The sequence below is a fragment of the Doryrhamphus excisus genome, chromosome 2 (genome assembly GCF_030265055.1).
Source record: "Doryrhamphus excisus isolate RoL2022-K1 chromosome 2, RoL_Dexc_1.0, whole genome shotgun sequence".
NCBI lineage: Eukaryota > Metazoa > Chordata > Actinopteri > Syngnathiformes > Syngnathidae > Doryrhamphus > Doryrhamphus excisus.
In genome coordinates, this window is record NC_080467.1 from 5,054,317 (window position 1) to 5,074,777 (window position 20,461).

Here is a 20,461-nt window from a genome sequence, read left to right on the forward strand (position 1 = left end):
GATATTGTTTGGAGTACAAATGAAAGTTGACGTAACAGAAATTGTAGTACAAAGTAAAAATATTCCTGCGTTAATGTATGAAAATTAAAAGAGAAAAAAATATTTTTTGCATCCAATTCTCCTAAATCAAATAACATTTTTGAAATAATTTATCAAACAATATAAATATAATAATATTATAATATAATATTATTATTAAATATAATATAATATAAATATATATAAATAACATGAATATAATGACGGTAAAAATTATGGATTATTTGTGTCGGGAAATCTAATTTGTTTAATTAATGTGTCATTAAATTATCAGATTTATGCAAAAACATGGCCTTATCAAAACTTAAAAAAACCAAATGAAGTTTATTAAAGAGACAAGTTGTTAATCCAGAAATAATACAAAGTATCATTTCAGTCAGTAAATGAAGTACAGGCAAGGAAGTAAAAGTACAAGGCAGCGTTTGCATTGAAAAATAGATGTGAGTTTTTTAGGGTTTGCACGTAGAAAACAAAAAGACCTTCCCCTTTAAAAGTGATGATGATGATGTAATGTCACCAAATAAATAAAGCCTGGAGAAACTGCCCTGCAGTTGCAACGAGAAGTTAAAGACAAAAGGACTAAATTGCAGCAATTAAATTTGGGGTGGTTGACTTTCAAAACATCTCCTGGAAGCTTTTACCACATGCTTTGCACATCCATACTCCACCCCCGACCCCCCGCCCCCGTCGCTAAAGCGAAACGCCTTCAAATATCTGTACTTCCTGTTTCTTTTTAATTGACAAATTGAGGCTAAATATTTTTGCTGTCCAGCAACAGAGCCCAAAGCGTCCCATCAGAGAGTGGGTGGGGGTCTCGAGGGCGGGGGTCCCGGTGGCCCCGGCGGTGCCCGAGAAGGAGGCGGCCCGGGCGGGGGTCTCGCTGCGTTCGGGGGCGTGCGTGATGGAGGCGTAGTGCGAGGACCTCTGGATGGAGGCTTCATACGGGGAACAGAGTTTGAGACCAAAGGTCGCTGCTCAGCGGCGGGCGCGGGAGGAAGCGGCGAGGAAGGGGAAGGCGGGAAGTGGTGGTGGGGATGGCGGTTGTTTGCGGGGGAATCGCCGTCTTTGATTCTGTGGAATTGGATGCAGCGACCCTGTGAAAAAAACCCAAAAATAAAAACACAATACGATTTGGGAAATAATGCAACATTAATTCGTCTGTTCCAGGGTCAATCTATGACAATCATGAAACCTTTTTATTTGACTGCTAAAAGAGGCAAAAAGAAGCTAAACGAGGCTAAAAGAAGCTAAAAGAGGTTAAAAGAGGCTAAGCGAAGCTAAAAGAGGCTAAATGAAGTTAAAAGACGCTAAAAGAAGCTATAAGAGTTTAAAAGAGGCTAAAAGAAGCTAAAAGAGACTAAAAGACGCTAAAAAAAGCTAAAAGAGGCTAAAAGAGGCTATAAGAGGCTAAAAGAGGCTGAAATAGGCTAAAAGAAGCTAGAAGAAGCTAAAAGAGGTCAAAAGAGGCTAAGAGAAGCTAAAAGAGGCTAAAAGAAGTTTAAAAAAGCTAAAAGAAGCTAAAAGAGGCTAAAATAAGCTTAACAAAGTTAAAAGAAGCTAAACGAAGCTAAAAGAGTCTAAAAGAGGCTAAAATAAGCTATAAGAGGCGAAAAGAAACTAAAAGACGCTAAAAGAAGCAAAAAAAAGCGCTAAAAGAAGCTAAAAGAGACTAAAAGAAGCTATAAGAAGCTAACAGAGGCTATAAGAAGCTAAAAGAGACTAAAAGAAGCTATAAGAAGCTAAAAGAGGCTATAAGAATCTAAAAGAGGCTAAAAGAAGCTATAAGAAGCTAAAAGAGGCTAAAAGAAGCTAAAAGAGGCCAAAAGAAGCTAAACGATGCTAAAGGAAGCTATAAGAAGCTAAAAGAGGCTATAAGAAGCTAAAAGAGGCCAAAAGAAGCTAAACGATGCTAAAGGAAGCTATAAGAAGCTAAAAGAGGCTATAAGAAGCTAAAAGAGGCTAAAAGAAGCTATAAGAAGCTAAAAGAGGCTAAAAGAAGCTAAAAGAGGCCATAAGAAGCTAAACAACGCTAAAAGAAGCTATAAGAAGCTAAAAGAGGCTATAAGAAGCTATAAGAGGCTAAAAGAAGCTAAAAGAGGCTAAAAGAAGCTATAAGAAGCTAAAAGAGGATAAAAGAAGCTAAAAGAAGCTATAAGAAGCTATAAGAAGCTAAAAGAGGCTATAAGAATCTAAAAGAGGCTAAAAGAAGCTATAAGAAGCTAAAAGAGGCTAAAAGAGGCCAAAAGAAGCTAAACAACGCTAAAAGAAGCTATAAGAAGCTAAAAGAGGCTATAAGAAGCTATAAGAGGCTAAAAGAAGCAAAAAGAAGCTATAAGAAGCTAAAAGAGGATATAAGAGGCTAAAAGAAGCTAAAAGATGGTCGCCAGCAAGTCCTGTTGCTGACAGAGGCGTGTGTGTTTGCCGGCAGAGAGGCTAGCCTGTCTTGGCTGCCCACCTGCACCAATAATAGCTGGGATGTTTGCATGCACACTTATGCAGTCTTCCCCTTCCTCCTCCTCCTCCTCATCCTCATCCATTGCTTTCTGTTTGGTGTCAAACCAAACAGAAAGTGTTTTTTTTTTGTGCTAGCAACGACAATAGTTAACAGAGGCTGCTAAACATAATTTACAAGTGGGACGCTTCTCTTATTGTTCTCATTGATGGCTTTGCTCGCTCTGTGTTGTGTTGAGAGATGAAGAGTGTGTGTCTCTTCTCTGTGTGTGTGTGTGTGTGTCCTTGGTGGTCTGATTATAACACCTTATTAAGCAGAGAGGCCCTAAAGTCACACAGGGGCCATTTAGAGGGCCACGGCAGCAGTAGCTTTGTGGCTTGAGGGGCGCCATTGTCTGAACTCATGTATGTGAGGGCTGTGTAATTGATTGGGGTCACAGAGGAGAGAGGTCTGGGGGGGGGGGCGTGACTGCTTTGGGTCTTATCACCAGGCTGTGGAGAAAAAAGCCAGTTTGTGAGCAGCAGAGCAGCAGCACAACACCAGCGAGAGCATATGGACACAATGAGAACACAAGCTCATGAATATGAGTCAGGGTGTGTGTGTGTGTGTGTGTGTGTGTGTGTGTGTGGGCATGCCTCCACCAGAACATATGGCCAGAATGGAACCTTTGGCTCATGAATAAACAGGGCCAAGGTGGTTGGAAAGGAGACTGGAAGACAGAGCACTAAATGTGCTTTGCTTCTTCCTACTCCTTTTGGACATGTGGAACTGTGAACTGATTATGTGATGCATTCAATTGTAATCTGATGCATGTTCAAATGAAATTAAACCATTACCATTGTACAATAAATAAAAATAAAAATAAAAATAAAAATAAAAATAAAAATAAAAATAAAAATAAAAATAAAAATAAAAATAAAAATAAAAATAAAAATAAAAATAAAAATAAAAATAAAAATAAAAATAAAAATAAAAATAAAAATAAAAATAAACTATATTAGGAAAGCAGGAAGTGAACAAATGTAACAGTTACTGATTGTAAAAGTACCAGATGGAGGGGTAGGATTTAATAAGCTTTGCTTCTTCCTACTCCTTTTGAACATGTGGAACTGGGAACTGATTATGTGATGCATTCAATTGTAATCTGATGCATGTTCAAATGAAATAAAACCATTACCATTACCATTGTACAATAAATAAAAAATAATAATAAAAACAATAGAAATAAAAAAATAAAAAATAAATTAAACTAAATTACGAAAGCAGGAAGTGAACAAATATAACAGTTACTGATTGTAAAAGTACCAGATGGAGGGGTAGCATTTAATAAGCTTTGCTTCTTCCTACTCCTTTTGAACATGTGGAACTGGGAACTGATTATGTGATGCATTCAATTGTAATCTGATGCATGTTCAAATGAAATAAAACCATTACCGTAACAACAAAGAGACTGAAGAGCCACATGCGGCTCTGGAGCCGTGGGTTGCTGACCCCCTGGTTTAGGCGCTGGATTCTTTGTGCAATAAGTCATATTTTGGGAACAATTTAACTCAGAAACTGAATCCTACGAAAACCAGGGCGAAAAGAAACACTTTGTCAAGTGTCATTCTGTAACACGGAGGTTCAGGAATTAGACAGGCCATGTGATTGACTGGTGATGAGTCCAAAGTCCCTGAACGGGCTAAGCAAGATAGACAATGGGTGGATGTTTTTAGGACGTGTGGCAGACACTTCAAGTCAGGCCCTAAACGCTGTAAGAGGTGAGTGAGAAAATGTGTTAGATGAAATTAGGCCAAAGCGAGCCTCTGAAGCGAAGTGATTGGGCGACTGACAGCGAAAGGGGAGGGGCGGGGGGGGGGGGGGGGGGGGCGGTGGCAGCATGTAGCGCATGTTGGCAGCGTCTACACTGGCGGGCGCCCTCTGGTCCCCGGCGTGCTGGATGACGGAGCATGGTGCCATCATCAGCTGTGGGGACAAAGGAAAGGGAATCTCTTGTGTCACAATATGGCTCTTGGCCTTTAAACTGCCCATCTGTTTGTGTGATGCTCACTGGGGACCGCTGACACACAACTTGCAGTGACAAGCATGTACACACAGACACACACATACACACACACACACACACAGTGCAGTGCAAAGAATGCAAAGACGAGTGTGTGGCAGAAAGTGGCCGCACGCTGATGGCCGTTGCGGCGAGGTAAAAGTCATGCATGAAGAAAACAGGACAGCCTCGCTACATCTTTATGCTTTTCGTTCATATCGGCATTGGGTAATGACATTGGCACGCAATGATAAGCTTGCTAGGTATGGTCGCTGCCTTGAATTCTATGTAAGTTGCAATTAGCAATGAAAGCGCTAGTAATGCAAGGTATTGCAAGGACTAAGGTATTTTCTAGAGCTGTCAATCGATTAAAATATTTGATCGCAATTAATCACATTTTTTAAGACAGTAGTTAACTCAAATTAATCGCATTTAATCGCAGATGGAAATAAGTTTTTCTCTATAATAAGTAGGGGAAATCTCTTTGTGGTAAACTGCAACTACAAGGGTAATTACAAATTCATTCATTTTCTACCGCTTTTCCTCACGAGGGTCACAGGGGTGCTGGAGCCTATCCCAGCTGTCTTCGGGTGTATGTTAAAAGCGGACATTTTGTCCATTTTTAAATTAAAACATTTAAAATGCAACAAATCCTTTTGTAAATGTAAGTAAGTAAAATATTCATTCATTCATTCATTTTCTACCACTTTTCCTCACGAGGGTCGCGGGGGTGCTGGAGCCTATCCCAGCTGTCTTTTTGGGCGAGAGGCGGGGTACACCCTGGACTGGTGGCCAGCCAATCACAGGGCACATATAGACAAACAACCATTCACACTCACATTCATACCTATGGACAATTTGGAGTGGCTAATTAACCTAGCATGTTTTTGGAATGTGGGAGGAAACCGGAGTACCCGTTGAAAACCCACGCATGCACGGGGAGAACATGCAAACTCCACACAGAGATAGCCGAGAGTGGGGAAAGACAAAATAAGGAGCCAAAAAGTTACCACTTCCACACAAAATAGGAGAACTCATTAATTCATTCATTTTCTACCGCTTATCCTCACAAGGGTGGCGGGGGTGCTGGAGCCTATCCCAGCTGTCTTCGGGCGAGAGGCAGGGTACACCCTGGACTGGTGGCCAGCCAATCACAGGGCACATATAGACAAACAACCATTCACACTCACATTCATACCTATGGACAATTTGGAGTGGCCAATTAACCTAGCATGTTTTTGGAATGTGGGAGGAAACCGGAGTACCCGGAGAAAACCCACACATGCACGGGGAGAACATGCAAACTCCACACAGAGATGGCCGAGGGAGGAATTGAACCCTGGTTTCCTAGCTGTGAGGTTTGCGTGCTAACCACTTGAACGCTGTGCAGCCCGTAATTAGAAATTATCAAATTTTATGTAAAGGGATATCAATTTGGGAACTTTGGTCTATTATGTTAAAAAATACAATTAACAAGCATATTTTTGTATGACTATTTTTAGTTAATTGGTTATTTTTATCCTTATGCATTATTTTAGCTGTTTGAAGATGAACTATATCAGCGAGTGTGATTTTAAACTTGCTGATATATTTATAGTTATGCTTTTATCAGAGGTATTGTCCCGCCACTGTCCAAATATCCAATGGAAAAATTCCAACTCATTTAACTAGAATCTATTTTTATCAGCATGGAATCAGAAAGTTCTCATTTTGGCGTTTGGGTGTTCCCACGCAACCCTAATGAGGATAGGCAACATAGACAAAGGATGGATGGATGGATGGATGGTCTTCCATTTTGAAACACAACACTGCGGTATAACACTTGTGCGGCCATATTTGTGCAGCCATTCAGCGGAATTCTGGTGTCACTCGCTGCCCTCACCCCTTCCCTCCTCCTTTGTTTCTATGAGGAGTATTTCATTTTCCTCAGTTAATGGGGCATGAAGTCAGTACCGCTCATTGTGGGCTATCTCTGCAAAGCGCCTCTAGAAAGTTCCGTCTTCACAAAAGTCTATTGTGCGGCTTAGAATCTCAAGAAAAAGCGAAAACGTTAGAAGCTGAGGATGAATGCATGGATGGAGACTTCTCTTACAGACGACACTTACTGTTACTCGCCAAACTCCGATGCTGCCACACAGGGAACAAATTGATACATTTTCCTATGGTGGGTGACAATGACACCATTGACAACAGTGCAGATGTTTCACCATGGCAACCAGCGTGATGGTGAAAACATGTCCTAAGGGGTTATAGGGGTGCTGTATGAGAGTCCAAGGTTAGAAAACAGTTCTAGCCCTGTTACACCCTTGAATGGCACACAAGGATGTCACTGTTTTAAGCGACCGACAGATGCATCTTGGGAATAGAGTAGGATTTGGTAATGGTAATGGTTTTATTTCATTTGAACATGCATCCGATTGCAATTGAATGCATCACATAATCAGTTCACAGTTCCCGCATGTCCAAAAGGAGTAGGAAGAAGCAAAGCTTATTAAATCCGATCCCTCCATCTGGTACTTTTACAATCAGTAACTGTTACATTTGTTCACTTCCTGCTTTCCTAATGTAAATTCATTCATTCATTCATTTTCTACCGCTTTTTCCTCACGAGGGTCGCGGGCCGTCTTCCCAGCCATCTTCCCAGCCGTCTTCGGGCGAGAGGCGGGGTACACCCTGGACTGGTCGCCAGCCAATCACAGGGCACATATAGACAAACAACCATTCACACACACCCACGCATGCACGGGGAGAACATGCAAACTCTACACAGAGATGGCCGAGGGTGGGAATTGAACCCTGGTCTCCTAGCTGTGAGGTCTGCGCACTAACCCCCAGACCGCCGTGCCGCCCCTAATGTAAATTAAGTTTTTTTATTTTATTTTATTTTGTGTTCACTTCCTGCCTTTCTAATATAATTTAAGTTTTAATTTTCACATTTTTTAAAGGTTTTACATTTTTTTAAATAAAAAATATATTTTTTAATTATTAGTATTATTTTTTAATTTTTTGTCTTGTACCGAAGTACAAGGTGATATGACCATACAATGACATAATGGGTACCATAGTAACTGTCAATATTAGGAACATTAGGAACTTATATGCAGCTTTGAGACCAGCATCAAAGTATACTTACGTATGGTAATGGTAATGGTTTTATTTCATTTGAACATGCATCCGATTACAATTGAATGCATCACATAATCAGTTCACAGTTCCACATGTCCAAAAGGAGTAGGAATAAGCAAAGCTTATTAAATCCGATCCCTCCATCTGGTACCTTTACTATCAGTAACTGTTACATTTGTTCACTTCCTGCTTTCCTAATATAAATTAAGTATTTTTTTATTTTATTTTATTTTTTGTTCACTTCTTGCCTTTCTAATATAATTAAAGTTTTAATTTTTACATTTTTTACATTTTTTAAGGTTTAAAATGATTTTTTATTTAATTTTTATTATTATTATTATTATTATTTTTTGTCCCGTACCGAAGTACAAGGTGATATGAGCATCCAATGACATAATGGGTACCATAGTAAGTGTCAATATAGTGATATATATAGCACATCATGACTGGTTCAAGACTCTTCAACCTTGTATTTAGCAAATTTATTTTATTTATTAATTTATTTAATTAATTTTACTGAAATGCTATGGCTTTTTAACATAGTCCTAGCATATAAGTGTTTCAAATTTAGTTATTCTTGTAGAGAAGTATTGATGACATTTTTAGCTAATTGGTTATTTTTAGCCTTATGCATTATTTTAGCTGTTTGAAGATGAACTATATCAGCAAGTTGAAGTATTTGTGATTTTAGAAATAAGGAGTTAGTATGTTCTCTGTAGGCGGCATTATGAATTATCCTTACTGACCTTTTTTTGCAGTGCATTTAGCAAGTGAAGATTGCTTTCATAGTTATTAGCCCATATTTCCACACAGTAAGTAAGATATGGTAGAACCAGAGAGCATGTTGTTTTTGTTGCATGGTCACTGAAGTAACTCACCTGATCTCCAGGCTGAGGTCTCATGAGTGATACCTGGTCGTAGCCTCGTCTAAAGAGAGCCCACAGAGCATCGAGCTTCCCCTGGTAAGGGTCACACACGCACACAATCCACGCTTAGAAGTGTGTGTCAATTCACAATCAAACATGCTTCAATTGATGATTCACCTTAATGGGAGTGTACCACCTCCTCTGCTGAGGGGTGCGGCGGGTAGGTTTGCGAGGTTTGGGCTCGTAGGGCTCAAATTCCTGTTCTGGCATTGTGACGACTGCATTCTTAGGTTTGTCCAGCTTAGCCCCCTCCTCGGTCGAGCCCTTCTCCCCCCAGCGTACCTGAATGCAGACACATCAGGAAGAACATCAGAAAGCTGAGCTAATATGAGTGTGTGTGTGTGTGTGTGTGTACCTCCATGCGTTTGATGCCACCCACTCCTCGTCCTCCATAGTACGAAGCGTCCACTGTGGGCCACCTCTTCTTGGGCATCCCATCTTCATCATCAGGTTCCTTAGAGAAGAAAGCCTCAGTTACTAACCAACGCTTCAAATGTCATGGCTTCGCTCTTTCTATATATATCGATTCATGATTGATTCTTATATTGATTCATGGTTCATGTTTGACTCACAGGTTCTGGAGGAGGCGGAGGAGGAGGTTCTTTGATCACCTGTGGGTTTAGATAATAAAACCCATATTACTGTATTTTCTGGACTATAAGGCGCTTCGGAGTATAACTCGCACAAGGCCAAAAATGCATAATTAGGTAAAAAAAAAACATACATAAGTCGCAACAGGCCATTCATTCATTCATTTTCTACCGCTTTTTCCTCACGAGGGTCGCGGGGGGTGCTGGAGCCTATCCCAGCTGTCTTCGGGCGAGAGGCGGGGTACACCCTGGACTGGTCGCCAGCCAATCACAGGGCACATATAGACAAACAACCATTCACACTCGCATTCATACCTATGGACAATTTGGAGTGGCCAATTAACCTAGCATGTTTTTGGAATGTGGGAGGAAACCGTAGTACCCGGAGAAAACCCACGCATGCACGGGGAGAACATGCAAACTCCACACAGAGATGGCCGAGGGCGGGGACCGAACCCTGGTCTCCTAGCTGTGAGGTCTGCGCACTAACCACCAGACCGCCGTGCCGCCCGCAACAGGCCAAAAATGCATAATTAGGTAGAAAAAAACATACATAAGTTGCACCGGAGTATAATTCACACAAGGCCAAAAATGCATAATTAAGTAGAAAACAACATACATAAGTCATTCCAGAGTATAAGTCACACAAGGCCAAAAATGCATAATTAGGTAGAAAAAAACATACATGAGTCATTCCGGAGTATAAGTCGCACAAGGCCAAAAATGCATAATTTGGTAGAAAAAAACATATGTAAGTCGTTCCGGAGTATAAGTCGCACAAGGCCAAAAATGCATAATTAGGTAAAAAAAACATACATAAGTCATTCCAGAGTATAAGTCGCACAAGGCCAAAAATGCATAATTAGGTAGAAAAAAAACATATGTAAGTCGTTCCGGAGTATAAGGCCAAAAATGCATAATTAGGTAGAAAAAAACATACATAAGTCGTTCCGGAGTATAACTCGCACAAGGTCAAAGGTGCATAATTGGGTAGAAAAAAACATACATAAGTTGCACAAGGCCAAAAATGCATAATTAGGTAGAAAAAAACATACATAAGTCGCACAAGGCCAAAAATGCATAATTAGGTAGAAAAAACATACGTAAGTCGCACTGAAGTATAAGTCGCACAAGGCCAAAAATGCATAATTAGGTAGAAAAAACATATGTAAGTCGTTCCGGAGTATAAGGCCAAAAGTGCATAATAAGGTCGAAAAAAATATACGTAAGTCATTCCGGAGTATAAGTTGCACAAGGCCAAAAATGCATAATTAGGTAGAAATAAACATACATAAGTCGCACAAGGCCAAAAATGCATAATTAGGTAGAAAAAACATATGTAAGTCGCACTGGAGTATAAGTCGCACAAGGCCAAAAATGCATAATTAGGTAGAAAAAAAACATACATAAGTCACACTGGAGTACAAGTCGCATTTTTTGTGGGTGAAAAAACAGACATTACGTCCTCTTAGAAGGCAAGTTCTAACAATAAAAGAATAGAGAACAGGCTGAATAGGTGTAAGATATGCTAACACAATGCTTATTCAGCTACACTAAAAATAAACATGAACAGAAAAGGCGCCCAGTGTTTATGTAACATAAACAGTTTCTTCATTTATAAGTCGCTCTGGAGTATAAGTCGCAGGAACAGCGACAACTTATGAAAAAAAGTGCGACTTATAGTCAGCAAATGCTGACGTGGGATCTTACCACTGTGCAGCAGAGAGGCCAAAACCACCACAGGAGCAGCAGGGCCAAGAGCAAGAACACCACCAGCAGGGAAATAAGCACAATGGTGCCGTCAAACTGCAACACAAGAAACCACGAATGATGAATTCACATCACATCAAAATCAGAAAGTCAAATGGATCAACTTTCACCAAAAAGTACTCACAGCCTCCTCTGATGACACAACAGAGGAGACGTCAGAAAGAAGAGAAGAAAGAAGACTGGAGAGAATCCAAAAGAAGTTTGAAAGGAAAAGTTAAGTGTAAAAACGTGTGTCGTTGTGTACTTTGTACGTGATGTACTTACACATTCAGTAGTCGTGATGTGAACTGAGCTGCTGATGTAGGAGATGCCCTCGTTCATGCTCACTTGCAGGTAGATCACCCTGCGGAAAACACAACACCCTGGTGACTTCCATTTGGTGTACACGCTACACGCTTCCCACAGGCAGCTTGCACATTCCTCCAAGTGCTCTGTCCATACTTGCACTCTCAAAATGCTGACATCGACATTTTTACAAAATCCGCAAAGAGGTCAGGGGAGTTGACTCCCTTGCAGACTTCATTCCCTTCTGCTCGGAAACCACAAACCTCAACATTTACTGTAATGACGTCTTATTTATTTGAGGCTATGAGAGCAAAAGGAAAAGAGCACAGGAAAAATCTATAACAATATCATATATAGGCACGGTGGATAAGTGGTTAGTGCACAGGCCTCACAGCTAGGATACCCGAGTTCAATTCCACCCTCAAACATCTCTCTCCCCGTGCATGCGTGGGTTGTGATATACTTTACGTAACTGATGGAAGTGAAATCATTTGTTGGATTAACACAGTGCTGCACGGTGGACGAGTGGTTAGCACAGGCCTCACAGCTAGGAGACCCCAGTTCAATTCCACCCTCGGCATGTTCCCCTCGTGCATGCATGGGTTTTCTCCAGGTACTCCGGTTTCCTCCCACATTCCAAAAACATGCTAGGTTAATTAGCCACTCCAAATTGTCCATAGGTATGAATGTGAGTGTGAATGGTTGTTTGTCTATATGTGCCCTGTGATTGGCTGGCCACCAGTCACATGGTGTTGTGATATACTGTAACTGATGGATTGGTATTTCAGAAGTGAAATGAGGTTTACTGGATTAACACAGGGCTGCATGGTGGTCAAGTGGCTAGCGGCGGCCTCACAGCTAGGATACCCAAGTTCAATTCCACCCTCAAACATCTCTCTCCCCGTGCATGCGTGTTTTTTCTCCAGGTACTCCGGTTTCCTCCCACATTCCAAAAACATGCTAGGTTAATTAGCGACTCCAAATTGTCCATAGGTATGAATGTGAGTGTGAATGGTTGTTTGTCTATATGTGCCCTGTGATTGGCTGGCCACCAGTCCAGGGTGTACCCCGCCTCTCGCCCCAAGACAGCTGGGATAGGCTCCAGCAAGCCCCTTGACCCTTGTGAGGATAAGCGGAAGAAAATGAATGATGAAATGAATGAATCTACAAATTCATTATAATATATCGAATAAGTGAACAACATGCCGAGGGTGGAATTGAACTGGGGTCTCCTAGCTGTGAGGCCTGTGCTAACCACTCGTCCACTGTGCAGCCCTGTGTGTTAATCCAATAAACCTTATTTCACTTCTGAAATACCAATCCATCAGTTACGTACACTATATCACAACACCCTGGACTGGTGGCCAGCCAATCACAGGGCACATATAGACAAACAACCATTCACACTCACATTCATACCTATGGACAATTTGGAGTGGCTAATTAACCTAGCATGTTTTTGGAATGTGGGAGGAAACCGGAGTACCTGGAGAAAACCCATGCATGCACGGGGAGAACATGCTGAGAGTGGATTTGAATTTGGGTCTCCTAGCTGTGAGACCCGCGCTAACCACTACTCCACCGTGCAGGCCTGCGTTAATCCAATAAACCTCATTTCACTTCTGAAATACCAATCCATCAGTTATGTATAGTATATCACAATGAAATAGTAGCTACCAACACCCAATATTTTACTATTAAAAATTGTCATGGGTGCCTAATTTTGCAAACGACGGTATTTGGGTATCCACTGGCATTGATAAGAATTCCAAAATCAAACATTTATGTCGGGCTGATATTGACGATCTTTAGGCTGCTGGTGCCCCCTCATCAATCCCCTCCTGTTCTACCCGAGTCTTGTCTGACAGAATGAAGTCATTGATGGCGTCTTCACTCAAATCCGTGTTGACTGCAGTCCTTCCGGATGTGACTACACACACAGGGCAAAGACACATATAGTGTGGAGATGATGATTGATACAGATTGATAGCAGCATGCCCCCCCGACAAGATGACGATGGGGGGGGGGGGGGGGTCTTGGAGTGGCACCTGCACCGCCAACGTCCTCCTCCCCGAGTCAGTGGCAGCAATTGTATAGAGGGGATTGTAGGAGGGCAGAAGTCTCAGTGAGGAAGTAAGGGGTGGGGTTGGGGATGGGGGGGATTAGGGGGGTTCTTAAAGAAAGCGATGCTGCTAAAGGGATGTAGAACAGGAAAGGTCCTCTTCCTCCCATCCCCCACGCTGTCTATCCCCACCCCACCTTGGAGTGACCTCCCCCCTGTTACTCCCTTGCTCAGTTCCAAAGCTCAATGTCCCCCTTGTTTGTGTCCGTCCCCCCTCGAACCATCAGTGCAGCACAAGAAGCCTTTCTCCATTCTTCTCCCAAACTACAATCCACAGCTGCCTCCTTCACAACTTCTCCTTCGGCTGCCAGCTATTTGTTTTCTTTTGGTCGCTAACAAACAAATCCATTCACCCGTTCAGTAAAGATTTTTTTCATAGGTTGGCTGTTTCTGCGACTTATTAATGAAAAAACTGTTTATGTTACGTGGGTTTTCTCCAGGTATTCCGGTTTCCTCCCACATTCCAAAAACATGCTAGGTTAATTGGCCACTCCAAATTGTCCATAGGTATGAATGTGAGTGTGAATGGTTGTTTGTCTATATGTGCCCTGTGATTGGCTGGCCACCAGTCACATGGTGTTGTGATATAGTGTACGTAACTGATGGATTGGTATTTCAGAAGTGAAATAAGGTTTATTGGATTAACACACAGGGCTGCACGGTGGGCGAGTGGTTAGCAAAGGCCTCGCAGCTAGGAGACCCCAGTTCAATTCCACCCTCGGCATGTTGTTCAGTTATTCAATATATTATAATGAATTTGTAGATTCATTCATTTCATCATTCATTTTCTTCCGCTTATCCTCACAAGGGTCGAGGGGCTTGCTGGAGCCTATCCCAGCTATCTTGGGGCGAGAGGCGGGGTACACCCTGGACTGGTGGCCAGCCAATCACAGGGCACATATAGACAAACAACCATTCACACTCACATTCATACCTATGGACAATTTGGAGTGGCTCATTAACCTAGCATGTTTTTGGAATGTGGGAGGAAACCGGAGTACCCGAAGAAAACCCACGAAAACTCAACACAGAGATGGCCGAGGGTGGAATTGAACTCGGGTCTCCTAGCCGTGAGGCCTGCGTGCTAACCACTCCTGCGCCGTACGGCTCTGTGTTAATCTAATAAACCTCATTTCACTTCTGAAATACCAATCCATCAGTTACATACAGTATATCACAACACCATGTGACTGGTGGCCAGCCAATCACAGGGCACATATAGACAAACAACCATTCACACTCACATTCATACCTATGGACAATTTGGAGTGGCTAATTAACCTAGCATGTTTTTGGAATGTGGGAGGAAACCGGAGTACCCGGAGAAAACCCACGGATACACGGGGAGAACATGAAAACTCCACACAGAGATGGCCGAGGGTGGGATTGATTGACAGGCTTGGATTGACGGTTGGTGTTGAAGAACCTGACCGCAGCCTGAAGCCGTCCCCTTTTTTGATCAATTAGGAGACCCTCCATATCTGTCTCACGCTCACTTCCTGTAAGGGTAACAGATCGTATTGGATGGGGAAAGTGTGCCTTATGTTATGGCTGTTGTGTGAAAGGCAGCTGTCGGCGTCCTCTTTGGGCCCTTCAGCCATTCACAGCTGACTTCCCCTTTACTAGCGTGACACAAGGGTGTCATGCAGTGCTGACTCTGTACTAATGGAAAGACAACTCCTTCAGGCAGTATACCATGACACATCATACTTTGAACCATTAGGGCCGACAGAGCACTCATAATAGGATTGGTTTTTTGTAGGTGGCTGAAGGAAAATATATTATTATATAATTATAATTTTTATAGTTTTATTTTTTTATTCATTTTCATTTTTATTATTATTGTATTATATATATATATATAATAAAATTGAATTGAAACATTTTTTAACAAAGAAAAAAAATTGAAATACCTGATATTAATTAATTTTATGTATTCATTTTCATTATATATATATATATATATATATATATATATATATATATATAATAAAATTGAATTGAAAAATTTTTTCAACAAAGAAAAGAAAATACCTGATGTTAATTAAATATATTTGTCCTATATATTCTATTCTATTCTAAATATTCGAGCAAAATGATTATTAGTTAGATTATTATTATATATTATTAGATTATTAGTGTTAGCTTGTATCCAGATGAAACTATATACAGTGCATTGTAATGTTTTACTTACATTATGGTACAATTTTTTTATGTATTATACATCATGTTTTTATATACACACATTTATATATATATATATACACACGTATTTTAAATTGTACATTTATTAACATGTTTAACAATTATACCTAGCATGTTTATTTGGTCAAAAAAATTAAATTATTGTGAAAATTACATGAATTTATTTATTTATTTATTATTTATGTATTATTTATTATTATTTTTATATTATTTTTATATTATTATTTTTTATATATTATATATATATTTTTTTATTATTATTACTAGAGGCGCACAAGGGTCAATATGAGGAAAATATGACATCATACGTTAACATTAAAAATAAGATAAGATAAGCTAAGATAAACGCAAATTAAAAAAACACGGAAGGCACTGTACAGGAGAGCAAATCAAGCCTTTTTTTTGAGGATATTGGAACTTGAATTTTTTGGTTCAATTTTATGAAAATGTAGACAATTGGAGAACATTCTTATTTTTAATTTGACTGCTATTCTGTTATTTATATTATTGTATACAAATGTAATTATGTCTCTCATATGATGACTTATTTTACATAAACGCATATATATAGACCACAGTATTTGAATTCCTCCTTAAAATGTCCGTGTCCATGTCTTCGGAACACAAGATGAACTCAAATCACGCAAGAAATCTGAGTGACAGCACCAAGACAGATGATGACTGGGAGGTGTCTGAAGCCGGAGGCTGCAGTGTATAATTATGCACACGACTCCGGGGCAGTCGGGCCCGGGGAATGCTGCTGGGCCCCCGGTCCACTTGGAGCTCAGCCCATAGCCGCGCTACGTACGCCCCCCCCCCGCCAGAAAGCTCCGCTCGCGATCACCCTGGGCAGAACTGCAAACGCTTAGAGGAAACTTTACACTCGCCGGGTGCCTCTCCTCACACTCCTTCTCTGATGCTGAAAGTGTCAGCCACAGATTGGGATCACACTTCGATCGGCACGTAACCCCCCGTCACACACACACATACACACACATGGGGGGCGGCTGTGAAGGTCTAATCCAAGAGGAGCTCATTAAGTCGTGTTCCTGGGCTCTACTCCTGTTAGCCCCCTCGTGATTGGTGTCTGCCTTCGTTAGCAGTGACAAACTGTGATTGATCGCACACACTCGCTGACTTTGTTGTGAAGGACAAAAGTAGTCGGACTCACGCACACATATGGGGAGAAGATGCGGCTGCAGAGTTTGCCTGACGATAAATATGAAAAGTGGAAAGTTTGATATGAGTAAATAAATACCACTTACCTTCCCACCTCCTCCACAACAGGAGCAGGACAGAGAAGGAACGTATCCTCGATACCGGCCGGTCTCTCATCTGCAGAAAAAATTACGGAAATTTATTTCAGCTTCATCCCACCCTGGGAAAAATCAAGAACTTGGGAAAAGATGAAGAAGAAGACTGCATATTCTGCATATGCTGAATGTTTACTTTTACACACATAATTTCATGTTGTACTCCAAATTGTCCATAGGTATGAATGTGAGTGTGAATGGTTGTTTGTCTATATGTGCCCTGTGATTGGCTGGCCACCAGTCTCTCATCCGAAGACAGCTGGGATAGGCTCCAGCACTCCTGCGACCTTCGTGAGGATAAGCAGTAGAAAATGAATAAATGAATGAATTTTCCCTCCTATTTTGTGTGGAAGTGGTAACTTTTTGGCTTCTTATTTTGTCTTTCCCCACCCTTGGCCATCTCTGTGTTGAGTTTGCATGTATGGACAATTCTGTTATCAAAATTGAAATTATACGGATAAAGAATTTGAATCATGTTAATGTAATCAATAATGACATAAAATGATTTTAAAAACTATGAAAAATGAAATTAAAAAATACTTTTTAAAAAGTCAAAAAATGAAATCTTGCACTATGTCAATAAAAATATATATAATAAAATAAATTCAGGCGGCACGGCGGTCGAGTGGTTAGCGCACAGACCTCAAAGCTAGGAGACCAAGGTTCAATTCCACCCCCGGCCATCTCTGTGTGGAGTTTGCATGTTCTCCCCGTGCATGCGTGGGTTTTCTCCGGGTACTCCGGTTTCCTCCCACATTCCAAAAACATGCTAGGTTAATTAGCCACTCCAAATTGTCCATAGGTATGAATGTGAGTGGGAATGGTTATTTATCTATATGTGCCCTGTGATTGGCTGGCCACCAGTCCAGGGTGTACCCTGCTGGGATAGGCTCCAGCACCCCCCACAACCTTCATGAGGAAAAGCGGTAGAAAATGAATAAAAAGGTCAACAATAAGCCCCTTTATTGTATTGAAACTGGGATCATTACTTTGCAACCACGGATGCGTGTGTGTTGTGTTGTGTTGTGTTGTGTTGATCCAACTCACCAACCGTGTGTGTGTCATTGAGTTTGAAGCTGCAGAGAACCTGGTCGATGTTTCTGGCTTGAAGAAAACCGTTGCCTCTCACCACCACTTGGAAGCTCTCTGTGATAAAAAACAAGCATATGAACATGACGACAGATTATTATGATTTCAGCGACCTTGCCTCAAAAATGGAACCGATCACCATTATGATCACCATAATACTGAGTGCTTACAGCCATTGACTTTTTCTTGTGCACGCCTCATTACGGTTTGTTTACATGTGTGTGCCTGTGCATGTACGTGTGGAAAGGCTTATAATATGCTCCAATGGCGCTCAAGCTCAAAGTGCTTGTATTCCAAAATATGTTCCCGTAGCCAGGAGACGTGTGTGCATGGTGCGTGTGCGTCTTTGACCTTTACTTCCCCTCGGGCGCCGTTAAAGTGCACTGACAGGGCCTTGCTAGCATATGCTGCAGTGTCTATGCGGCTGCTACTCAGCATATGCTCGCGAGCGGGAAGGAAACACTTGGTTGAAAAACATGCCTGTGGGGCTGACAAGGACAAGGCGCTGTGAAAGTGGGTCTGACCTTACCTGTGGCATTGTGCCATGGCGTCTGCGTATGTGTGTGTGTGTGTGTTTGTGTGAGGAAACAACTCGTTTGTTTGCATTTTGGAGAGTGATGTTGAAGCATCAAGAGACACCTCTAGCATCATCTCGGCTAATAGAAGTGAACATCGGTCGCACCTTTAACATTTCAGAGCTCCGGCGTGAAGATCACTGCGTAAAAAACACAGCAGGGTGTATACGTGACACTGAGTCCTAAAAGGTCACACAAGACACTGCACACAATGACACACTGCTGCACGTTGCGCAATCCTGTGCAAAAATCTTATTTCAATAATTGTTTTAAAGCACAAATGTTTTATACTTTACAGAGTTTTGCAATTTTCTTTAATTGTTTAATCGTGGGTGGCTAGCGCACAGACCTCACAGCTCGGAGACCAGGGTTCAATTCCACCCTCGGCTATCTCTGTGTGGAGTTTGCATGTTCTCCCCGTGAATGCGTGGGTTTTCTCCGGGTACTCCGGTTTCCTCCCACATTCCAAAAACATGCTAGGTTAATTAGCGACTCCAAATTGTCCATAGGTATGAATGTGAGTGTGAATGGTTGTTTGTCTATATGTACCCTGTGATTGGCTGGCCACCAGTCTAGGGTGTACCCCGCCTCTCTCCCGAAGACAGCTGGGATAGGCTCCAGCAACCCCTATGACCCTTGTGAGGATAAGCGGTAGAAAATGAATGAGTTCTCCTCCTATTTTGTGTGGAAGTGGTAACTTTTTGGCTTCTTATTTTGTCTTTCCCAACCCTTGGCCATCTCTGTGTGGAGTTTGCATGTTCTCCCCGTGCATGCGTGGGTTTTCTCCGGGTACTCCGGTTTCCAGCACCCCCCGTGACCCTCGTGAGGAAAAAGCGGTAGAAAATGAAGACAGCTGGGATAGGCTCCAGCACCCAATGAATGCTTACAATACACTATCATGGCACCCATGAGACTTATTATAATATAATAGTAACATGTCTCTTTAAAAAAAAAGTCAAATGCAGCACTTTATGTAAACACGGCAAGATGATTACAGCTTCAAAGCGTCTTTGGTTAATTGACATGAGATAACATCAGAATGCTGACCGCAGCACACAAGCACATACACACATTGGCATGGCACGCAACAAAACATACTCATTTCCTGTTTGGCCCGCCCTCTTCCTGAGGTCTGTTTTATGTTTTTGCACCATGACCACAACAATCACAGCCATCATTGCTTAACTTATTCCAGATCCCTGCATTGTAGTAATAATTTATATTTCACCGTATACAGCGTATACAGTTAGACAAGGTTGAACGCTAATTACCGTCTGGCCTCAGGGGAATTTAAAATAAATTTGTCGAGCCATAATAATACGCATAATACGCTGTCAGAAACATGCTGGACACAGACTGGTGGCACCCCACTGACTCGTACCACACATACGTACGTTGCCGCGCGCCTCTGTGACCTCATGTCCACACCCATCTTCACCTGAATGTTTGACGGGCATGAATGTGTGCGACACCATCCAAATGAGACATGTGTGTGTATGTGTGTGTGTGCTTTTTGTTGTTGTTATGCTGCAAGAAAAGTGGGGTACGTCTTGTCCGAACGGCGGTTCTTCAATCACGTTAGTGCGACGGGACAGCGAACGACAGGGGAGGGGCCACGGAGGAACGAACGAAAGGGTCAGACGCTAATGAAAGCAGCAATCTCTGCTGTCATGTTAGATCTCAGGTTCTCATCCCGTGTGTGTGTGTGTGTGTGTGTGTGTGTGTGTGGAATCAGTGCTGTCATGTCTGATAGTGCCGCCCAACGTTCACTGTCCAGTCTGATGGCCTGTTTGCAGGCAGCTCGATCTGGTCACTTCACATCAGTGTGAGGGACGCCTGTGTGTGTGTGTGTGTGTGCTTAAAGAACATGGTCACATACTAAAAAGCCTGTCTAGCACACATGAACACAATAGCATCGATGCAATAAA

The 20,461-nt window shown here is 41.7% G+C and overlaps 1 protein-coding gene across 2 annotated transcripts in view; it reads right to left on the reverse strand.

Moving 5' to 3' along the window:
- Positions 1-326: 326 nt before the first annotated feature.
- The window catches only part of LOC131105801 (anthrax toxin receptor 1-like), a 32,384-nt gene continuing 12,249 nt past the window's right edge, over positions 327-20,461 (reverse strand). Inside the window, exons 10-18 of one of the 2 annotated variants that reach the window (XM_058054183.1) lie at positions 17,917-18,015; positions 16,822-16,891; positions 11,209-11,287; positions 10,885-10,980; positions 9,157-9,195; positions 8,940-9,038; positions 8,702-8,866; positions 8,537-8,617; positions 327-1,133 (exon numbers count right to left, since the gene is read on the reverse strand). In XM_058054183.1, coding sequence (XP_057910166.1) covers positions 834-1,133; positions 8,537-8,617; positions 8,702-8,866; positions 8,940-9,038; positions 9,157-9,195; positions 10,885-10,980; positions 11,209-11,287; positions 16,822-16,891; positions 17,917-18,015 — 1,028 coding nt within the window. In that variant the 3' untranslated portion in view covers positions 327-833. Of the gene's footprint in view, positions 1,134-8,536; positions 8,618-8,701; positions 8,867-8,939; positions 9,039-9,156; positions 9,196-10,882; positions 10,981-11,068; positions 11,124-11,208; positions 11,288-16,821; positions 16,892-17,916; positions 18,016-20,461 lie in introns of those variants that run through there. The other variant, XM_058054184.1, reaches the window with a different exon arrangement.